Source organism: Natator depressus, chromosome 19 (assembly GCF_965152275.1).
Source record: "Natator depressus isolate rNatDep1 chromosome 19, rNatDep2.hap1, whole genome shotgun sequence".
NCBI lineage: Eukaryota > Metazoa > Chordata > Testudines > Cheloniidae > Natator > Natator depressus.
Genome location: NC_134252.1, coordinates 12,565,862 through 12,586,333, shown reverse-complemented (window position 1 = coordinate 12,586,333; position 20,472 = coordinate 12,565,862). Strand labels below are relative to the sequence as shown.

Genomic DNA, 20,472 nt, shown 5'->3' with positions numbered 1-20,472 from the left:
TAGAAGGAGTATCCATCAGAGGAAAGGGGTAGTTAAAGATGCCAGAATTATGGAGACTTCAGTATCCTAGCTCAAATCTAAGACCTCACTGCAACCCTTATGGAAGAAGCCCTATAGAATTTCATGATATTGAGGATGTGTGATGTTCCCCTGGTGTTATCTGGACCACTGATCTGCTAGGCCACACCAATTCTCAACTCTGGGAGCCAGCCTTACCCTGCTCTGCTGTGAGAACCCCCACTCCTGGGCTGTTCACGCACAACCTCAGGCATGTAAGCTGCTCCCAGCTACGTGAGTGAGCACTTTTGGCCAGCTGCTGCTTGGATTGTGCAACCGAATGATGCTAGCTAATATCTCCCGTCCCAGACACAACCCTAGGAACCTCCATCTTGCAGTGTCCAGTTATGCCTGCTGGACGCTGCAAGCCTATATGAGTTTGTCAATTTAACAAAGAAACTGATATGCACCCGGCTTGTTATCCCAAGGGGAGTCTCTGATATGCTTCAAACCAAACATACTGCTTCAATTAGAATAAACAAATTTATTAACTACAAATATCGATTTTAAGTGATTATAAGTCAAAGCACAAGTCAGATTTGGTCAAATGAAATAAAAGCAAAATGCATTCTAAGCTGATCTTAACACTTTCAGTGCCCTTACAAACTTAGATGCTTCTCATCACAGGCTGACTGGTAGCTCTTCAACCAGGCTCTCCCCTTTGATCAGCACTTCAGTCGGTTGGTGGTGATGTCTGTAGATGGAAATGGAAGAGAGAGAAAGAGCATGGCAAACATCTCTCCCTTTTATCATGTTCTTTATTCCCTCTTGGCTTTGCCCCCCCCCCCCTTCAGAGTCAGGTGAACATTACCTTGTTGTAGTCCCAAACTGGCCAAGGGCTTGTCTACACTGGCAAGTTTGGTCACCAAAAACTGGCTTTTCACGACAAAACAGCAAGAACGTACACACTACAATGGGACTTTTGTCGCAACAAAATACTTCCACCCCTACAAGAGACTTTTGTCTTTTCCCCTCCCTTTATTGTTGACAAAGAGCCAGGGTAGACACTGCGGATTGTTTTGTCGACAGAACTGGCTTCCGCCAGTATCCCACAATGCCTGCCCTGATTGCTCTGCTCAGTGTTTTGATCTCTGCTGCCCTGCAGGCATGCATCCTCCCCTTTCAAAGCCCTGGGAAGTATCTGTGTGCTGCTCCGTTTGGGGAACAAACAAAGAGCGAATCATTGGACTGCTCCTGTTCTGCCCTGCACTAGGAACACAGCAGCAGGCAGACTGCTGCTGCAGGGGGAGGGGGACAGACTGCTGTGCTGCTTTGCCATTCCTCAGCACCGAGAGCTCACAGAGCTACTCACGATGCTGCTCTCGGCAGCTGGCGGGGCTGTGGGAGAACTCGGAGAGAATCCCAAGATGCACAGCGATCAGCTCTGCCTTCCCACAACACGCACTGTGGGATACATACCCGTGGTGCATTGCTCACCCTGTCAATGATGGTGTCCCCAATGTGGACATGATCTGTCAACAGAAGGAGCAAGTGTGAACACCCTTTGGCGATTTTTGTTTTGTTGACTTATAGGTGTCGACATAAGTTTTGTCAGCAAAACTTGGTAGTGTAGACAAGCCCCAAGGGAAGGGGGGGGGTGACTCACTCGAGTCCAACAGATCCTTTGTTGTTGCCTAGGCCAGTGTCCTTTGTTCCTTTGAGGCTGGGCTGGGTTTGTCCCATACATGCCCTGATGAGGTACGAACTGCCCCTCTCTTCCTGGAGAGTTTTGCCTGGGCTTGTTTTATGCCATGAGGACACATTTTCAGCCTCATAACTATATACATAAAATTACAACCTATAACATTACTATAACAACAATGCTCAGTGCATCATGAGCCTTCCAAAGACACCCGACATGACAAACTTTGCATTGGATACCACACAATCATTTTATAAGGGTGAACATGGGGGTGCAGGGTGTTCCCCCAAGGTACAGAGCATCACAGGATGTTCTCTAGAAATTGCTCTAAAACCTATGGATCAGATCTCCTGTTTCTTTCCCCAGCATGCAGAGCCACAGGTGGGGACTTTTCCCATGGGCATCTCTCATGTCCTCGCAGAGATCACCTCACAGCATGTGGGGGGCTTTGTGGCTTTCCCTGTGGGAAGGGCAGGTTGGGGTTTACCATCCCACAGGAAAAGCCCTAGAGCCCACCCACAAATCTGATGATCCCTGGAGATCTGCAGGAGGCCAGAAGTATCCATGCACAAGTCCTGTATCTCCGAACCAACTCTGGTGGCTAACAGCCCCCACTGGGTCCCTGGCACTGTAGCTCCCCCCAGTCTCATTCTTGGCCATGCATCATTGCTTCCCTTGGCCTTCCCTGATTCTATTCCCAGGCAGCCCCCAACAGTGCAGAGTACCCTCTGCTGGGCCAGAGGAGTGGGGAGGCTGTTGGCATGAAGCACCTGAGCCCTTCTTCCTCATGGAGGTGGAGAGCTATGTGAGGAGGACCCCCCTCCATATGTGGATGGAGTGGGAATGCATAATCAGGCATAGGATCTTAGACAATGAGAGCCTTTGAACCTCCTATTACTGTATTCTAATCTAGCAGGACTCACAGCATGCCGTCTCATAACATGGTGTCGCTCTGCAGACACCCTGCCCTCAGTTCCCTCCTGGTTCTCCCAAATAACCCTTCACAGCCCAGAGTATAAAGTAACATTCCCTCTCTTAGGGTCTAAATTGTTGTTTTATAGTATACTGTACATTCCTCTTTGGCCCAGTCTTTCTCCTGGTGCCTTCCCATTCAACTTGTTCCAGCTCCATCACCCCGCAATTCCATCCGACTGCAGCCTCTCTGCAGAGTCGGTTCCACAGTTCTCCTCCTGCTCTGGTGCCTGGATTCACAAGTCCTTCCCCTTCATTCAGGACTCTACAGCCCTCCCCCTTGGCCTGTGCAGTGATTCAGGCAGGCTTCCCTATCCCACCAGTATCCAGGATCTGATTCCCGTTCCAGGGAGCTGCTCCCTTGCAGTTCTTCTCTGCCCCCTGAAAGTCACCTTATAGCTGACTTTTATTGTGTTCAGGGGTAGCCACTTGATTAACCCTCGCTCCCTTTCCCAGTTTTTCTGCTAGCCCCTTAAACATCTGTTTTCTTAAAGGGCCCATATCATGGAATAGGGTTGGCTAGCTGTGGGCCCCACTGCCCTTTAAAGGAAGCAGACCACCCTGTTGCGTGTACTAGAACATGTAGTATAGATTTTTCTATTAAATTCTGTAGCACAATTCAGAAACCTATAGAAAGGTCTTAATTTTTGTTTAAATTCTGTAGGAATTTTCCATAGGGGAAACCAAGGAGAAATTACCTCTGCAAACAACCTAGGCTGCTGGATTCACATCTCACCATTCAGAAACCCCAAATTTCCTTGTGGTATAAAGTTACCATTTTTTTGTGTGGATCTTCTGAAACAGAGCTCTCCCTGCTGGCCCGGCAATAGTAGTTAAACACTGGGCCTGATCCTAAATGGTGCTGGGCACCTACAGTTCCAATGAAATCAATGGGAGTTTTCTGTAAACAGAAGGAGCCCTGTTTGCTTCGTTTCTGTATAGTCTCATGGGAGCGAGAAGGAAGAATTAATATTTGCTAAATTCAGAAACAGTAGAATCAGTAGGAGAAGACATTTTGTATCCGTGCTTTTTAGGAGAGGATGGGGTTGGAGTTAAAAAGAAGAGAGAGGAAATAGTATTAGACAGTGTCCCTTTTAACTGCTTGTCCATTTGCATTGGTGGGAGAAATGTCACATCTATACCAACTCAAGTGAACATGCCTTATGAAATAGAGCTATTCCCTATAGGAAGCATCCAATTAGTAAGAGATGTTTGAACAGATTATGCCTTGATATACAAATCTTCCATGAACCATGGAAGTTAGAGACTGAAACAACACACATAAAGTCATCTAGTCTATTTCTTCTTCTCTCTCTCTTCCCCCATATAGTGCACTGTATAGTCCAGTTTTAAATAACCTAACTCATGGGGCTTTCACCACATCCCTGGGGAGACTATTCAACAGTCGAACACATTTCACCATTAGAAAGTTTTTCCTGATACTCAACGCAAAATTAACTTTTCCTCATTTTATCCCATTGGTCGTAGTTCTACTCCCTTGCTTCACCATAACTGAATGGTAGTTCCTTTCTCTCCCTAGTGCTTCCTCTTTTCACATGTGTGTAAACTGTTGTTTCCCTTCCTTGGGCAAGTGATACATATTTAGTTGTCTAAATCTTGCCTCTTAGGGACACTGTCAACTCATTTAAATTATCTTAATTTCCAAAAGTTCTGTTTTCTGACAGAGCGCCCTCTTAATCATACGTCCTGGTTGGTTGATTGATTGATTTGTAAATCCTTAAAAATAATGTCAATGTTTTGTAAGGGCTTTTTCAGCAAGGGAGAAACTGGTGGACTCTCCATGGGAGACCGTGGAATTGACTATGCACACAGTGCTATCAGATGCACAGAGGAGACAAATGGAAAAAGAGACTTTTGCTATCATCACTTTCAGCTATAGACATTTCAGATGTCATTTGTAACTGTAATAGGTAGAACATACTAAGATATTAAGATGGAAATACGGTTTTTAAGTTGAGGGTGTCCCATTAATCTCTCCGTGTTAACTGCATTATTTCCACTATATATTTTAGGTGGCTAGCTTTGTCCAGCGTTTACCTGGCTGTAAGGAACAAGCTTCGGTATTCAGGGAAGAGGTAAGTAAAGCTTGATTAAGTGTTGTCCTGTAGCACTGGAGATTCTAATGCCAGCTACGTGCTCTTGCCTTTCTATTGATTTGGAGTCATGGTGCATGGTGCCTAGTGCCTAGCTAAGCTATGATTTCTGCTTATGAAAAAGAATGTGGCATTTCTGGGGAGCTGCAGCATCCTAGCCAAATTCCAGCATGAGTAAAACTTTAAAACTGGAGGGTGAATTTAAACTTGCATAGGTTATTCTTCAGGTCCTGTCTTGTACTATCATGTAGTGTAGTGCACTGCACTGCACTGCAATGAAGATCTCATCTGCTCCTTCAAGGAACGGGATATGCCTAAGGCTACATTTTAGTCACGGATATTTTTAGTAAAAGTTATGGACAGGTCACGGGCAATAAACAAAAATTCACAGCCCGTGACCTGTCCATGACTCGTACTATATACCCCTAACTACGACTTGGGCCGGGGTGGTCCAGGGGCGCAGCGGATGCTGGGGCGGGGGGGGGGGGGTCCGCAACCCCCCTGCTGATACTGAGGGGGAGGGAGGAGGGACATGGCCTGGAACACCTGCTGGTGCTGCGGGAGGGGCACTGGCCCGGGACCTGTGCTGGTGGGGGATGGTTCGCAGGGCTGGCAGGCTCCCTACCTGGCTCTGCGCAGCTCCTCGGAAGCAGCCAGCATGTCCCTGCAGCTCCTAGGGGAGGGAAGGCCAGGGGGACTCCGCGTGCCGCCCCCACCACATGTGCCATCTCCGCGGCTCCCATTGGCCAGGAAGCACAGCCAATGGGAGCTGCAGGGATGGTGCCTGCAGGCAGGGGTAGCGCACAGAGCCCCCTGGCTCCTCCGCCTAGGAGCTGCAGGGACATGCCGGCTGCTTCTGGGAGCCCCCCTCCTCCCCAAGATAAGTGCTGCCCCAACCCCCTGCCACAGCCCTGAGCCCCCTCCCACACCCAAACTACTGCTGCTGCTGCTAACCCAGGGGCTGCCCGGCTCAGGCAGACCCTGAGCCAGCTGTACCAGCCACTGCAGAAGTCACAGAGGTCACGGACAGTCACAGAATCTGTGACATCCGTGACCTCCATGACAGACACGCAGCCTTAGGTATGTCTGCTTTTGTTAGTGAGGTTGGCAACCTGGGGATTCTCTTAGGGATTGCTGTCTATTCCTGGATTCCTAGGCGGCAACAACGGGTGAGACTTTTTTTGAATCTGCAGCTGTTTTGGAAGTTGTAGCCTTTCCTCTTGGATGCAAATCTTGCCACAGTTTTCCCTGCCTTTGTCATATCCCAAGTTGAATTACTCTGAACTGCACTCTGCCTGGCCTTTTAACACCACTCAAAAACTTCAGCTACTGCAGAACCTGGCTGTCTTCTTACTTAGCAAACTTTCTCTAATGAATCATACCTTTGCTCTCTGGACTCTACTGGCTTCCGATTACATTTCCAGGTGCAACTCAAGGTGTACTTAACACTCCTTTGATCAGCTTGCTTATTCGTGCCTCCTTTTTGCACCATCAGTGTGTTGTCTATTTCAATTGTAAGTTCTTGAGGATAGAGACTTTATCTTCTCTATGTTCTGCAAGGCACTTAGCATGTTCTTGGGTTCTGAATAAATACTAGTACATAGTGCTCATTGTAATGGGCATACTTCTGATAAATCCAGATATACATAAATGATTGCACCCCTGAGATGGCTGCATTTCAGTGGCAGGCAAATGGAAGTCATGCTCATAGTTATGTATATTGGTACATATTTTCATCCTGTAAAACAGTTTGAGGCTTTCAAAAAGTACCGTACAGAAGGTAATATTACAGTGGAACACTGTTTAACTAAATATGGGGGGAACATGGAATTTATCCACATAAATAGGGACTTTTTAGTGTAACCAAGCACAGGGAAATAACCCGATTTCTGACAAAGTATTCAGAAAATAGAGATTTGGATAAATGAGATTCTACTGGTAAATCTACTAATAAATCCACCATTCAAACTTTTTATATCTTGTAATTAGAGTTAATTTCATTTCCAGCATAGCTACTTCCTGTTTCACCTCTTGCCTCCAGCAGTCCAGAGCCCTGCTCAGCACCAGTCCCTACCCTTGGCATGAAGGGGTTCATGTATTTTCAGACTTGTATAACAACTAAATTGTCAGGTCAAAATTAAAACCCTTTTAATAATGGGCTGAGCTTTAGCCAGCATCTGGCAAGAATTAAAGTGTGAGTGGCAGAACCTCTGAACGCCACTAGAATAGTCCATTAGATGTAATCAGGCCTGTAACTGCATTCTGTTTAGGTAAATGAATCCAGCGCAGGCTTTGGGGAGGAGAGGAAGTTGATGCTTTATTTTCTTATTGAGTTACCTTAGCACTAAAGAGAACTAATTGTGCAAAGAATTTTAGAAAGAGGCCAAGCAGGCTGGAACAAAGTGACACATAATATACCATAGGCATTGATATTACATTTGCGTCTGGGACTAATTCAGGACTGGGTCTCTTTAAAATAAAATGACTTATAAAGTAACAGGATCAATGTGAAGCCGTAATAATTGTATCAGCCTCAAAATATCATGCTGAAATATACGACTGCTTTGCAGCATGCTTTTTTTTTTTAAGATCCATTTGGTTTTATTTAAGCAGTTCTCTGTTTATTTCTAGGCATTTCTAATGTGCTCATCACAGCAGTCCTGAGCACCTTACAAACATTCATGAATTAAGTTGTGTGACCCGCTATGAGTTAGGGAGCACTGCTGGCATTCCCATGTTACAGTTGCAGATACTGAGGCACAGAGAGGTTAAGTGACTTGCACAAGATTGCGCAGTGTTTTTATGAATAGGGGAACAGAAATAAGATTTGGCTCCCATTTCTTTGCCTTGCCCACCTGACTGTCCAGTGTAATTAGACAGACCCACGCTACTCAGCCAATTGTTAAAATCCAATAGATTTCCAGTTAGAAAAAATCCTAGGAATGTAAGAATTGTCATCCTGGATCAGAAACGTGCCATGCCTAGTCCAGGACCCTATTTATGACATTGGCCCGTGCCAGATGCTGCGGATCCCTGTAATGGACATTGATGGAGTAGTTTGCTATCACGGGGTGGTCCCCCAGAGAGTCCTTTCAGGCCTTAATTACAGACCACAACCACTCCAGGTTTCCTTCACCGCTGTGCTTTATTATGTTCTTTCAACAGGCCACAGCCTGTACTGTTTTATTTACATGTATTTACATTCCATAGCCAGCTTCCCTGCAGCCAGTCCTGCCTTCCTTCAGACTCCCTCCTCTCTCACACTTCCTTCCTGTCAATGTATATAGTTCCACCTGCTAGGGCTGCTGCCCTTTCAATTAGCCCTTCAGCTGTAGCTCTACTCAGTTAATTGACACCCTCAGTCAACTACTTGTCCAATTAGGTCCCAATTAATACCAAATAATATAATACCAGTGGGTATCAGAGTGACAGGATGTTGTTAGCTCCTGACTCAGGACACCTTGTCACACTTGCCTATAACTTTATCCTCTCTAGGGTACCTGTGGATGTTCTTGTTAATCCATGTAAATGTCTACTCCCTTTTAAAAAAAAAATTGCTAAGGTCTGGGACTCAGTGATACCTGGCGGCAGTGAGTTCCGCAGCTTAAATATCTATTTTGTAAAAACATAAGAAGAGGGTTACCTTAATCAGTTTTAAATGTGCTTCCTTTCAATTTAATTGGATGTTCCCTTGCACTTGTATTATGAAGGCGGGTAAATAGGAGCAGATGCTTTATCTTCACCGTACCACGCATTGTTTTATATACCTCTCTCATTTCTCCTTCCTAAACTAAGCAATCTCATTTTACGCCTTTGAAACTGATTTCTCATGAATCTGTTTTGTTTTCTGCTTACGTGGAGACTCCATATTTATGAGCAGAATTGTAGTTCTGAAAATAATCAAACTTTTAAATCACAGGAAACTGTTTCTCAGCTATGAGATTTCAGCATCTGTGACCAAAGCATTCATGCAGATCTGCAGGTCAAAGATCCTTCACTTTTAAGTTTTGCCCTGAATAGTTTTAATGGGACTTCAAGAAGCTCTGTATAAAGTAGCAGAGTGTTGTATTACTCCAGCCCATGATTGGTGTGGTTTCTGAATAACATCCTACTGGAGATTTGCTTTCCATGATTTTTCATGATTTTTTGGAGAGTGAGGTGTATGATTTTACTTTCTGAATAGTTTGTTAGGATCCTTGATTGCATCTGAATTTTAAAATAGAAGTAATCCTTAGGCCACAATATAGTTCCTAATGGACATAACCAGCCATCATAACAGCCACTAACTGCACCCTTATCAGTAGTCTCAGCATAGGTGCTTTCACTTCCAGAGATGGTCCGTCTACATTAGGATTGAGTCATGTTGAAAAGGGCAGCATGTGCGGGAAGCTTAGCTTGTGCATGCCTATCTGTGGATAAATACAGGAGCTCAAGGCTTGTCACACTGCTTTCTTTCATCAGCACCTAATACATTATGTTTATTTAATTGAAAGCCGGGAGCTGAGGAGGGAATCATGGAAGTATCCTGGCAGTAATCTTAATTTCGTACTGTTTCTCTGTCCTACAGCAGATAGACGGTGAAGCCTTCCTCCTCCTGAACCAGGCGGACATAGTTAAAATATTGAGCATTAAGCTGGGTCCTGCACTGAAAATCTACAATGCCATCCTCATGTTCAAATCTGCAGAAGAAGACTGAGAAGATCCCTCTGATGCAGGCCGAGAGGGAACAAAGAGGAACAGGGGGACCGCATCAGCAACCGAGCGCCTAGTGCCTGCTTTACACAGTGCTGAATAGACTGACTGGAACACTTGTAAGCAGGGGCCTGATCACGTTTCAGACTGACTTAATATGAAACCCGTTGAAAGGATATTGAAGATGTAAAAATCCTGCCCCAGCCTGGGATAGGGGTGGTGTCACTTCCAGGAAGAGGAGATGATTATATTTTCTAATTGAAATTGGTTTCGGTATATTGATCTCTTTTTAAGATCTAGAAGAAACCTCCCGTTATAAGGGGAATCCAGGGTGATATTATTAGAGGAGCTGCTATCTCAAGCAAAACCCTATGAGCAAAATGACTGTTCTGTCTAATGATAGTGCCTGAAAGAGTCTGAATTATCACCAGCATGTACAATATATTCTGTATGTTTAAAACTTGAGGGGGGCAGTAGGAGAACAAAGGGGGACGGGTTGCACTTCAAAGCAATGCACTTGAATTCCTCACCACTAGGAATCAACTGCTGACCTTTTCCAGACTGGTTTTAAAATCCCACAGTTCATCATCTTGCTCTTGGCTGTCAAATACTCTCAGCTAATGAGATGCCTGCAGACCAACAGAACCGCAACATTGGGGGTCAAAACGGCTCCGTCACAGGGATGGTTTACGTTATTTTTGGCAAGAAAGTAGCAATTCCAATTCAGACCACAAGGTTCGTATGACATGCTCCAGTTTTTCTGAATGCAGAGTTTAAAAGATTTCATTCCACCAGGTTTGGTAAAAGCAACTGGAGACAGCTCTAAGATAGGCCAGTGATTGGAAGTTTTGTTTTAAGACAGGCAGTGGTTGGGCAGAGATATCTACTGAAGGAGTGGACCACACTAAAGGTATTTAGAAAAATGATCCTAGCTCGTGCATGCCCACAAGGGCTAGTTTGGACTATTGTCATCTCTATACCATGGAGATCTTACTGAGGTAAAGGGCATTCATGAATTTGGTGGTCTCACTAAGACCCTCACCACCTTAAGAGCAGCACCATGTTTAAACAGTCCTGTTTAAACCCAGTTGTAGCTAGCATGTTTCTCCTCCCATTGTGAACAGGACCTCCTAAAAACATTTGCTTTAGTTTTTAACAGCAGGCACTGTGTTGAATGACTAAAGCTTGTCATGGCACTGTCATATCAGAGTTCCTTGGAGCATTCCAGCATCGCTGCAGGCAGAATTGGCAGAGAAGGCTCCTTGGATGAGGCTGAGGATTTGAATGGAAAGGGAAAAGTGCCTTTTGCATGCAGGACTGAGATGAGGCTTCTGCCAAGAGAGAATAGGAACAGAGCGAGGCAGCCACCTCTGCTTAAAATTCCCTACCCCCAACTTGCCAATGGCACCAGACAGTCCCAGGCTTTCTGAGCCTATTTCGGGAAGGCAGAGGTTCAAGTAAGGGAACTAGCTTGTCCAGAACGAGACAGGTAGTAATTGTATCGGGGGGGGGGACAAAGTGTGTTGTTATGTCCCTGTGCAATACATAACAATCCATACACTTTGGTACCAATAAAGTACTGGCAATATTTCCTGCTCTTCCAAAAGACACAGTGTCATTTTTAGAGGCAGAAGGCCCCTTGTGTGATGCCTAATATGTGACAATTACACACAATTGTTAATACACTGAAAACTCCTTTCAATATAGCAAAACCTGGGGGAAGTGATCACTTTTTCCATCCCCAAGAGTTCTGTTCTGCGACCTCCCATGCCTTGGACCATCATGGCTTCATCCCTGGCCAACCTGTTCACTGGGTAGTTACATATCAGAAATCCGCTTGGGGATTTTGTGTGCATGTGGGAGAAGGGGGTGTTCAGAGGGATCCTCAGGAGCTTGGACAGTATCTGTCCTCATAGAATCCCACCACTCAAGCCTTGGTGTATGTAAGAGAGTTAGCACTTCTGAATGCTGTAGCAGTGCTAATGTTACGTGACTTGGCTCATGCTTGCCCTCAGTCAAGACCAATGCTGGCTGAGTTTCCCAGGGGTTTGCATGGTGAGAAGATATGAACCGCCCTCAGACACCGCCAAAACCCCCCAGCTATTGTACTTGGAGTCTACATCACCAGTGTAGCTCCCTTTGTCGTAGTCCCACACCTACCGCAGCAGTTATTAACTACCAACCTCTATTTAAACGCTTTGAACGCAACTGTGTGACACAAACATAAGGGCAACTGTTGGTCTTCCAGCCACTACATCCATGTTCCAACTTTACTTTTCAGCTTCTGATAGCAAGGTCTCTGTAACCTTCGTCAAGTAAAAAGTCCTTTAAAATTGTAAATAGAGCAGAATCCAGGCTGCTGAATCTGTTTAGTGTAGGATTAATTTGTGGAGCAATATGTCTCCCAGCTTTCTATTTTTGTACAAGGAGTTAAGGAGTTTAAGCCTTCCACACCGAAGAGCTACTGTAAGTGAGTGGTGGGAGGGAGTCTCTATGATTAATCTGAAATATTAAATAACAGATGGTGCACTGCATACACCACTGCAGTAGAGTTTAGTAATTTAAGGCAGCTTTGTGGTGCTGGGTCAGATATGCACTTTATAAAATAAGTACATTTCCAGTGTGATAACAGGGGATAATCACCAAAGAGTGCAATTTCATTATCATAGTCTGAGCGTACTGGTACTATATAAAGAAATGCTGTGGGGTGACTTAGAATACAGTGGGCTCCTTTTTATGGTGAAGCTTTTCGTTTTATGGTAAACTTCACCCTAAGCAAAGGGTCCCTATAATTGGAATCACAAGTAGCACATCTCATGCACTGACACACTTCACATTCTAATTGAGGCACCATTACTTAGTGGTTAGAGCAGGGGAGTGGGAGGCATGGCTCCTGGGTTCAGGTCCTGGTTATTCCACTGACTTGCTTGTGTGATCTTCAGTGAGTCACTTCATCACTGTGCCTCCCCAGGATCTGTAAAACCAGGATACAACTTACCCATCTATGTAAAGTGCTTTGACATTGTCTGATGAATTGTGCTGTGTGAGTGCAGTTTTTCACTATGTCTCTGTTCCCAATAAGCAGGTCCTACTGAATTTCCTGTTTTCCTTCCTTCCCTAAATTGGGACCCTCAGTGGGAACAGCAGATTGGCTCCTGGCAAAAAAGAGAAAAAAAGAAAATGAACATCAGTGAAACAAGCCATGAGGGTTGCAATCACTGGGATTATTCAGAGAGAAGTGAGATCTTTAATTTAGGGGCTTTCTAGCCAGCTGCATCAAAGAAGAGAATTTGTACTTGCCTGGAGTTTATTCAAGAAGAACAATAGCGGTAGCTTCCAGCCAGGAAGAAGGAAGGGAACCGTTTAGGGATAGAAGGAGGGGGAATATGCTTCTTGTGCTTATTTTTCTAATCTGGTCACTTTCTTCACAGAATAAGCAAGAACGTGCATCTATTATTAGCTCTATTCCTTCCACATATATATCTATTTTTAATAAAAACAAACAACTTTACAATAACTATTCAAGATCCCATTTCCAATCATTTTAATTGGAAAGCTAAAAAAGTAAAACACCTGAAGTTTTACTTCAGCGTGCTTCCCAGCTCAGGTAGATGGACGTGCACTAGCTCTGCTCAACCTATCATGCTTCAAAGAGCAGCGTAGCTGGGGGAGTACAAGCAGCAGCTTGGGGTAGGCCCCCTAAATACAAACCCACCCAGACCCCAGGGTACAAACTTGGGTGGTTAGACCCCAGCTACACTGCTGTTTTTAGCACCTAGCTCAAGTGGAGTTAGTGCATGTCTGTCTACCCAAGCTGGGAAGCACACTTCCAGCTGCAATGCAGACATATCTTAGAAATAAAGGCTGCCACTTTTGTAAATACTAGTCGATTTGTCTTTAAGCAAGAGGTCTGAAAGCACATGTTTGAATTATATTTGTTTGTTAGTTTGAAACCTGCTCTTTAATTTCCTTTAAAGTAGAAAGAAAATTTTTTTGGCTCTTGTCACTTGATTTGGGGGTTTTCATGATCGGACCACTAAACATAAGCAAAAAAACAGCTGTCAGCCGGACTGAATTTCAGTTTTAAGACAACAGCCATTTAAAAAAACAATCAAAGATAAATCTATGACTTCATCAACACAGCAATACAAAGCATGACAATTATTACACATGGATCAGCAAGGCAATTGGAAAGCAGAAGTTCTAAATGATTTTTGTTATATTTGTACAGTATGTTGCATTCCCATCCCCTTTTTAGAAATCCAAAATGTTCAGATCTTTTCTTTTTAATCCCTCTCAGCAGGGAGTCTTGTTTTCAAATTTCTGTCTCATCACAAATGAACGTCCTTGTAAACTGATGGTAGCAAATTTCTGCTCTGTGTAATTAATCGCATTAGAGTTGGACAGAAGCAGTCAGCACCACTGATAGGAAAATCATACAGCCAAAGAGAAAGAATTCAGCCCGGGGATAAACCAGTTCAGCTGCAGAAGATTTCCTGTCTGCTACTTTTATGCCCTGTTAAGGGAATGGTACCACAGAAAGCTTTAATTTTTTTGACATTCTCTCCATCATGTGATGAGCTAGTGTATTTTCAAACTTCTATGACTTGAACTGGAAATATGAGCAAAATGGGGAAATTCACAGTGAGGTTTTCATTTCAGCGTTTGAAACTTGTTTGCTGTTTAATATTTGAACCTTTTATGCTAGCTGCCCCATGTTTGACATTGAACTACCACTGATGCTTTCTTCTGGAATTGTGAATAAAATTAATATAATATTTGTTTCAGTGTGACTGATTCTTCCTGAGTTTACTGTAATAAGGATCTGACACACATGGGTGTTGGTAAGGAAGTGGGCTTTATTTCATGCCTATAGTCATATGAACTGGGTGAGGGTGACAAAGGTCAGAATCTGCTGACTTGAGGAATTTTTTGTGTCCACAATCATACCCATGAAACTGCTTACAGCCAAAGACAAGTTCCAGTATTTTTGCTTCCAAAATGAGTGTAGTTCTGTTGTGTATTAGTGCTCCAGGCGATCGTCAAACAGGACAGCTCCCATACAAATGGGAACTTGTATCAACTGAGATTTTAGGCGCATAATCTCAGAACATTTCGGGATTTCTGTTCTTGTGACAACTTCTTTAACCCCTAAAGTTTCTTTTCTTTCCACTCATCCCAATGCCATTTTGTACTATCCTCAAGAAGTGCTGTGATTGAAGTACCTAATTCGTAACAAATTAGAGATGACATGTTAACATCCACATAAATCTGTGTAAGGCCTCTTCATTTGAGGGTCTTTCTATTTGTACAGTTGTTTCTGCTTCCTTGGGGTCTGGCTGGACTCTTGTCACTTATTATGTCTCACATAACTGATTTCCGTCAGCCCAGCCTGGCATTCGTTCATATTGACTTTAAAGTTCTCTTCTTTTGGTATGTTGCAAACATTATGCAGCGTGGCGGTGTTCACTTTCATCCCAAATTAGCAGATTAACAATTAGTTCCACCCATCCACATAGTCAATTCTTGTAGATGATGCTTTGATGTAGCTCAGGGGCTGAGACAATCCCAAGGGGAAGTCATTTAAACTTATACGTACCAAAAGGGGGGGAGTTGAAGGTGCAGACTTTTGACTATCTCAGCTGAAGCTGGACCTGCCAAAACCCTTGATGTGCACCCAAAACTAAAAACACTGGCATTTTGAAGTCTAGACATAACTTCCAGAACTGTTCCTGTCGGAACATCACATTCAATGATTTTTTTCAGATATTTTGATCTGCACTAACCCTTGACTTGTTTTTTTTATTACAGCATCTAGATAAGTTAGTCAGTGTCTGCTCAGTAACATCTCATTTTGCCCCCGGTCAAATTGAGCTTTTGCTTTATTTCTCAGTGCTCTTGTATCTTTATGCGCTTGGAATTTTACATACTGCATGTATTTTTGTCAGCACAGTGAGCTCAATATCAATATGTTGTGCTATAGCCTTAATGTATCTCATTCCATCAAACACCTTCATCCAAATCTTTGAGAAACCTTTGCCTCCGGTGCTGTAGACAAGCTTTACACCCATTCACCCAAATGAAGACTGTTCTGTTCAAGCGCACATGAAATCATAGAATCATTTTGTCCCATTCGAATTCTGAGTATCTCTTCTTATACAAATGTGTGCACATAGCTTATTTTGTGCCTGCTAAATGAAACAAGCTTTGCGTTGGATTTTAACAAGCTTGTGTTGGATTGGTTGATTGCTAATCAATCTAGGCCTGATTCTTTCTTACAGTAAGGATTCTGTATGCCTCTCTGGCAGTGTTTGAATCACAGCCCCAGTGCTTGAGGGGTCCCCTTGTTTTAAGCTGAAGATAAAACAGCAGTGTGGGTGATATGGCCCTATGCAATGTCATCTAGCTATCCTTTTGTTGATAATATTATTGCTCTTTTGACTTCATGTCCAGCACCACACTTCCTCACTGCTTTACAGATCACAGCTAGTTACGTGATAGTCAGACCTTCTGCCTCTGACTAAAAAAATGTAGACACCCTGCCTGTCCCCAGACTTCTGCCAAGCAGTGCAGCATTTATGCTTAGCTTTGGCTGCCCTGAGCTGACCTGCTGTGAAATAGCAGATTGCATGAAAGGAGGGATACGGCTGGTTCTGAGAGAAAATAGTACGCAGATTACTACCCACTAGCCTGTATCTCCAGGTGTCTGGAGATAACGTCATAGAATCATAGAATATCAGGGTTGGAAGGGACCTCAGGAGGTCATCTAGTCCAACCCCTTGCTCAAAGCAGGACCAATCCCCAACTAAATCATCCCAGCCAGGGCTTTGTCAAGCCTGACCTTAAAAACTTCTAAGGAAGGAGATTCCACCACCTCCCTAGGTAATGCATTCCAGTGTTTCATCACCCTCCTAGTGAAAAAGTTTTTCCTAATATCCAACCTAAACCTCCCCCATTGCAACTTAAGACCATTACTCCTCATTCTGTCATCCACTACCACAGAGAACAGCCAAGCTCCAACCTCTTTGGAACCCCCTTTCAGGTAGTTGAAAGCAGCTATCAAATCCCCCCTCATTCTTCTTTTCCGCAGACTAAACAATCCCAGTTCCCTCAGCCTCTCCTCATAAGTCATGTGTTCCACTCCCCTAATCATTTTTGTTGCCCTCCGCTGGACTCTTTCCAGTTTTTCCACATCCTTCTTGTAGTGTGGGGCCCAAAACTGGACACAGTACTCCAGATGAGGCCTCACCAATGTCAAATAGAGGGGAACGATCACGTTCCTCAGTCTGCTGGCAATTCCCCTACTTATACATCCCAAAATGCCATTGGCCTTCTTGGCAACAAGGGCACACTGTTGACTCATATCCAGCTTCTCGTCCACTGTCACCCCTAGGTCCTTTTCTGCAGAACTGCTGCCGAGCCATTCGGTCCCTAGTCTGTAGCGGTGCATGGGATTCTTCCGTCCTAAGTGCAAGACTCTGCACTTGTCCTTGTTGAACCTCATCAGATTTCTTTTGGCCCAATCCTCTAATTTGTCTAGGGCCCTCTGTATCCTATCCCTACCCTCCAGCGTATCTACCACTCCTCCCAGTTTAGTGTCATCTGCAAACTTGCTGAGGGTGCAATCCACACCATCCTCCAGATCATTTATGAAGATGTTGAACTAAACCGGCCCCAGGACTGACCCTTGGGGCACTCCACTTGATACCGGCTGCCAACTAGACATGGAGCCATTGATCACTACCCGTTGAGCCCGACAATCTAGCCAGCTTTCTATCCACCTTATAGTCCATTCATCCAGCCCAAACTTATTTAACTTGCTGGCAAGAATACTGTGGGAGACCATGGCAAAAGCTTTGCTAAAGTCAAGGAACAACACGTCCACTGCTTTCCCCTCATCCACAGAGCCAGTTATTTCGTCATAGAAGGCAATTAGATTAGTCAGGCATGACTTGCCCTTGGTGAATCCATGCTGACTGTTCCTGATCACTTTCCTCTCCTCTAAGTGCTTCAGAATTGATTCCTTGAGGACCTGCTCCATGATTTTTCCAGGGACTGAGGTGAGGCTGACTGGCCTGTAGTTCCCAGGATCCTCCTCCTTCCCTTTTTTAAAGATGGGCACTACATTAGCCTTTTTCCAGTCGTCCGGGACCTCCCGCAATCGCCATGAGTTTTCAAAGATAATGGCCAATGGCTCTGCAATCACATTCGCCAACTCCTTTAGCACTCTCGGCTGCAATGCATCCGGCCCCATGGATTTGTGCTCGTCCAGCTTTTCTAAATAGTCCCGAACCACTTCTTTCTTCAAAGAGGGCTGGTCACCGCCTCCCCATGCTGTGCTGCCCAGTGCAGTAGTCTGGGAGCTGACCTTGTTCGTGAAGGCAGAGGCAAAAAAAGTATTGAGTACATTAGCTTTTTCCACATCCTCTCTCCCTCATTCAGTAAGGGGCCCACACTTTCCTTGACTTTCTTCTTGTTGCTAACATACCTGAAGAAACCCTTCTTGTTACTCTTAACATCTCTTCCTAGCTGCAACTCCAGGTGTGATTTGGCCTTCCTGATTTCACTCCTGCATGCCCGAGCAATATTTTTATACTCTTCCCTGGTCATTTGTCCAAGCTTCCACTTCTTGTAAGTTTCTTTTTTGTGTTTAAGATCAGCAAGGATTTCACTGTTAAGCCAAGCTGGTCGCCTGCCATATTTACTATTCTTTCTACACATTGGGATGGTTTGTCCCTGTAACCTCAATAAGGATTCTTTAAAATACAGCCAGCTCTCCTGGACTCCTTTTCGCCTCATGTTATTCTCCCAGGGGATCCTGCCTGTCAGTTCCCTGAGGGAGCCAAAGTCCTCTTTTCTGAAGTCCAGGGTCCATATTCTGCTGCTCTCCTTTCTTCCCTGTGTCAGGATCCTGAACTGGACCATCTCATGGTCACTGCCTCTCAGGTTCCCATTCACTTTTGCTTCCCCTATTAATTCTTCCTGGTTTGTGAGCAGTAGGTCAAGAAGAGCTCTGCCCCTAGTTGGTTCCTCCAGCACTTGCACCAGGAAATTGTCCCCTACACGTTCCAAAAACGTCCTGGATTGTCTGTGCATCGCTGTATTGCTCTCCCAGCAGATAACAGGGTGATTGAAGTCTCCCATGAGAACCAGGGCCTGCGATCTAGAACCTTCCGTGAGTTGCCAGAAGAAAGCCTCGTCCACCTCATCCCCCTGGTCTGGTGGTCTATAGCAGACTCCCACCACGACATCACCCTTGTTGCTCACACTTCTAAACTTAATCTAGAGACTCTCAGGTTTTTCTGCAGTTTCATACCAGAGCTCTGAGCAGTCATACTGCTCTCTTACATACAGTGCAACTCCCCCACCTTTTCTGCCCTGCCTGTCCTTCCTGAACAGTTTATATCCATCCATGACAGTACTCCAGTCATGTGAGTTATCCCCCCACGTCTCTGTTATTCCAATCACATCATAATTCCTTGACTGTACCAGGACTTCCAGTTCTCCCTGCTTGTTTCCCAGGCTTCTTGCATTTGTGTATAGGCACTTGATGGTCCCTCTTTCTCAGTATGAGGCAGGAGCCCTCCCCTCTCACGCGCTCCTGCTTGTGCTTCCTTCCGGTATCCCACTTCCCCACTTACCTCAGGGCTTTGGTCTCCTTCCCCCCGTGAATCTAGTTTAAAGTCCTCTTCACTAGATTAGCCAGCCTGCTTGCAAAGATGCTCTTCCCTCTCTTCGTTAGGTGGAGCCCGTCTCTGCCTAGCACTCCTCCTTCTTGGAACACCATCCCATGGTCAAAGAATCCAAAGCCTTCTATCCGACACCTCCTGCGTAGCCATTCGTTGACTTCCATGATTCGATGGTCTCTACCCAGGCCTTTTCCTTTCACAGGGAGGATGGACAAGAACACCACTTGCACCTCAAACTCCTTTATCCTTCTTCCCAGAGCCACGTAGTCTGCAGTGATCTGCTCAAGCTCATTCTTGGCAGTATCATTGGTGCCCACGTGGAGAAGCAGGAAGGGGTAGCGATCCGAGGGCTTGATGAGTCTTGGCAGTCTCTCCATCACATCGTGAATCCTAGCTCCTGGCAAACAGCAGACTTCTCGGTTTTCCCAGTCGGGGCGGCAGATAGATGACTCAGTCCCCCTGAGGAGAGAGTCCCCGACCACCACCACCCGCATCCTTCTCTTGGGAGCGATGGTCGTGGAACCCCCAACCCTAGGACAGTGCATCTCATGCCTTCCAATCGGCAGAGTCTCCTTCTGTTCCCTTCCCTCAGATGTATTATCTAGTCCACTCTCCGCATTAGAACCTGTGGAGAGAACATGAAAACGGTTGCTTACCTGTATCTGCATTGCTGGTACATGGACGCTCCCCTTTCTTCTTCTGGAGGTCACATGCTGCCAAATTTCTTCACCATCCTCCTGTCCCCGCAGTGCAGCCTGCTCTGAATCTTCAGAACGTTAATCTTCAGTTTCCCTTACATGAATCCTATCCAGAGACAGAATGAAATACACTCTATTCGCTGAAACAGGGAGTGGGGACACGAGTTGATGACTCATTTACTCAGAATTCCATCTGGGAGATATGTACAGAAAGAGTTGGCTTGGTGCTACTCTGAACTGAAAACATGCACTCTTGGAGTATAACATTTTTGTGGAGCCTAACCTGACTTTGATGGACCCTGCTGAATTGGTGGGTAATATGCTAGTGTCCCAGATGCATGATGCTGGCTGAGCCTCACATCTTGGTAGCAGTAGTGCATAGCTGTTACTGCGTGTCTCCTCTGCTCCAGCCTTTGAATTGGTTCAGGATGGATCCTTGCCCGGTTTGCTGGTTGAATCCTCCTTTTTCTACCTTCACTTAGGAGAGTGCTCTTCCGCCGACAGAAGAAATTCCACCCCCAACGAGCAGCGATTGCTTTGTAGCTCTCCTGCCGACAAAGCACTGTTCACACCGGTGCTTTTCGTCTGTAAAACTTTTGTCATTGGGG

General features: G+C 45.0%; 1 protein-coding gene and 1 long non-coding RNA gene across 2 annotated transcripts in view; one reads left to right on the top strand and one right to left on the bottom strand.

Annotated features, from left to right (window-relative positions):
* Positions 1-14,208, top strand: part of LOC141974550 (lethal(3)malignant brain tumor-like protein 4) — a 63,510-nt gene extending 49,302 nt beyond the window's left edge. Inside the window, exons 19-20 of the mRNA XM_074934336.1 lie at positions 4,705-4,767; positions 9,353-14,208. Coding sequence (XP_074790437.1) covers positions 4,705-4,767; positions 9,353-9,481 — 192 coding nt within the window. The 3' untranslated portion in view covers positions 9,482-14,208. The remainder of the gene's footprint in view (positions 1-4,704; positions 4,768-9,352) is intronic.
* LOC141974551 (uncharacterized) lies at positions 712-19,965 on the bottom strand. The gene is made up of 3 exons (XR_012635768.1): positions 19,823-19,965; positions 12,476-12,632; positions 712-751 (listed from the first exon to the last, which is right to left on the bottom strand). It is a non-coding gene; the product is annotated as an uncharacterized LOC141974551 (long non-coding RNA).
* Between the last annotated feature and the right edge of the window lie 507 nt (positions 19,966-20,472).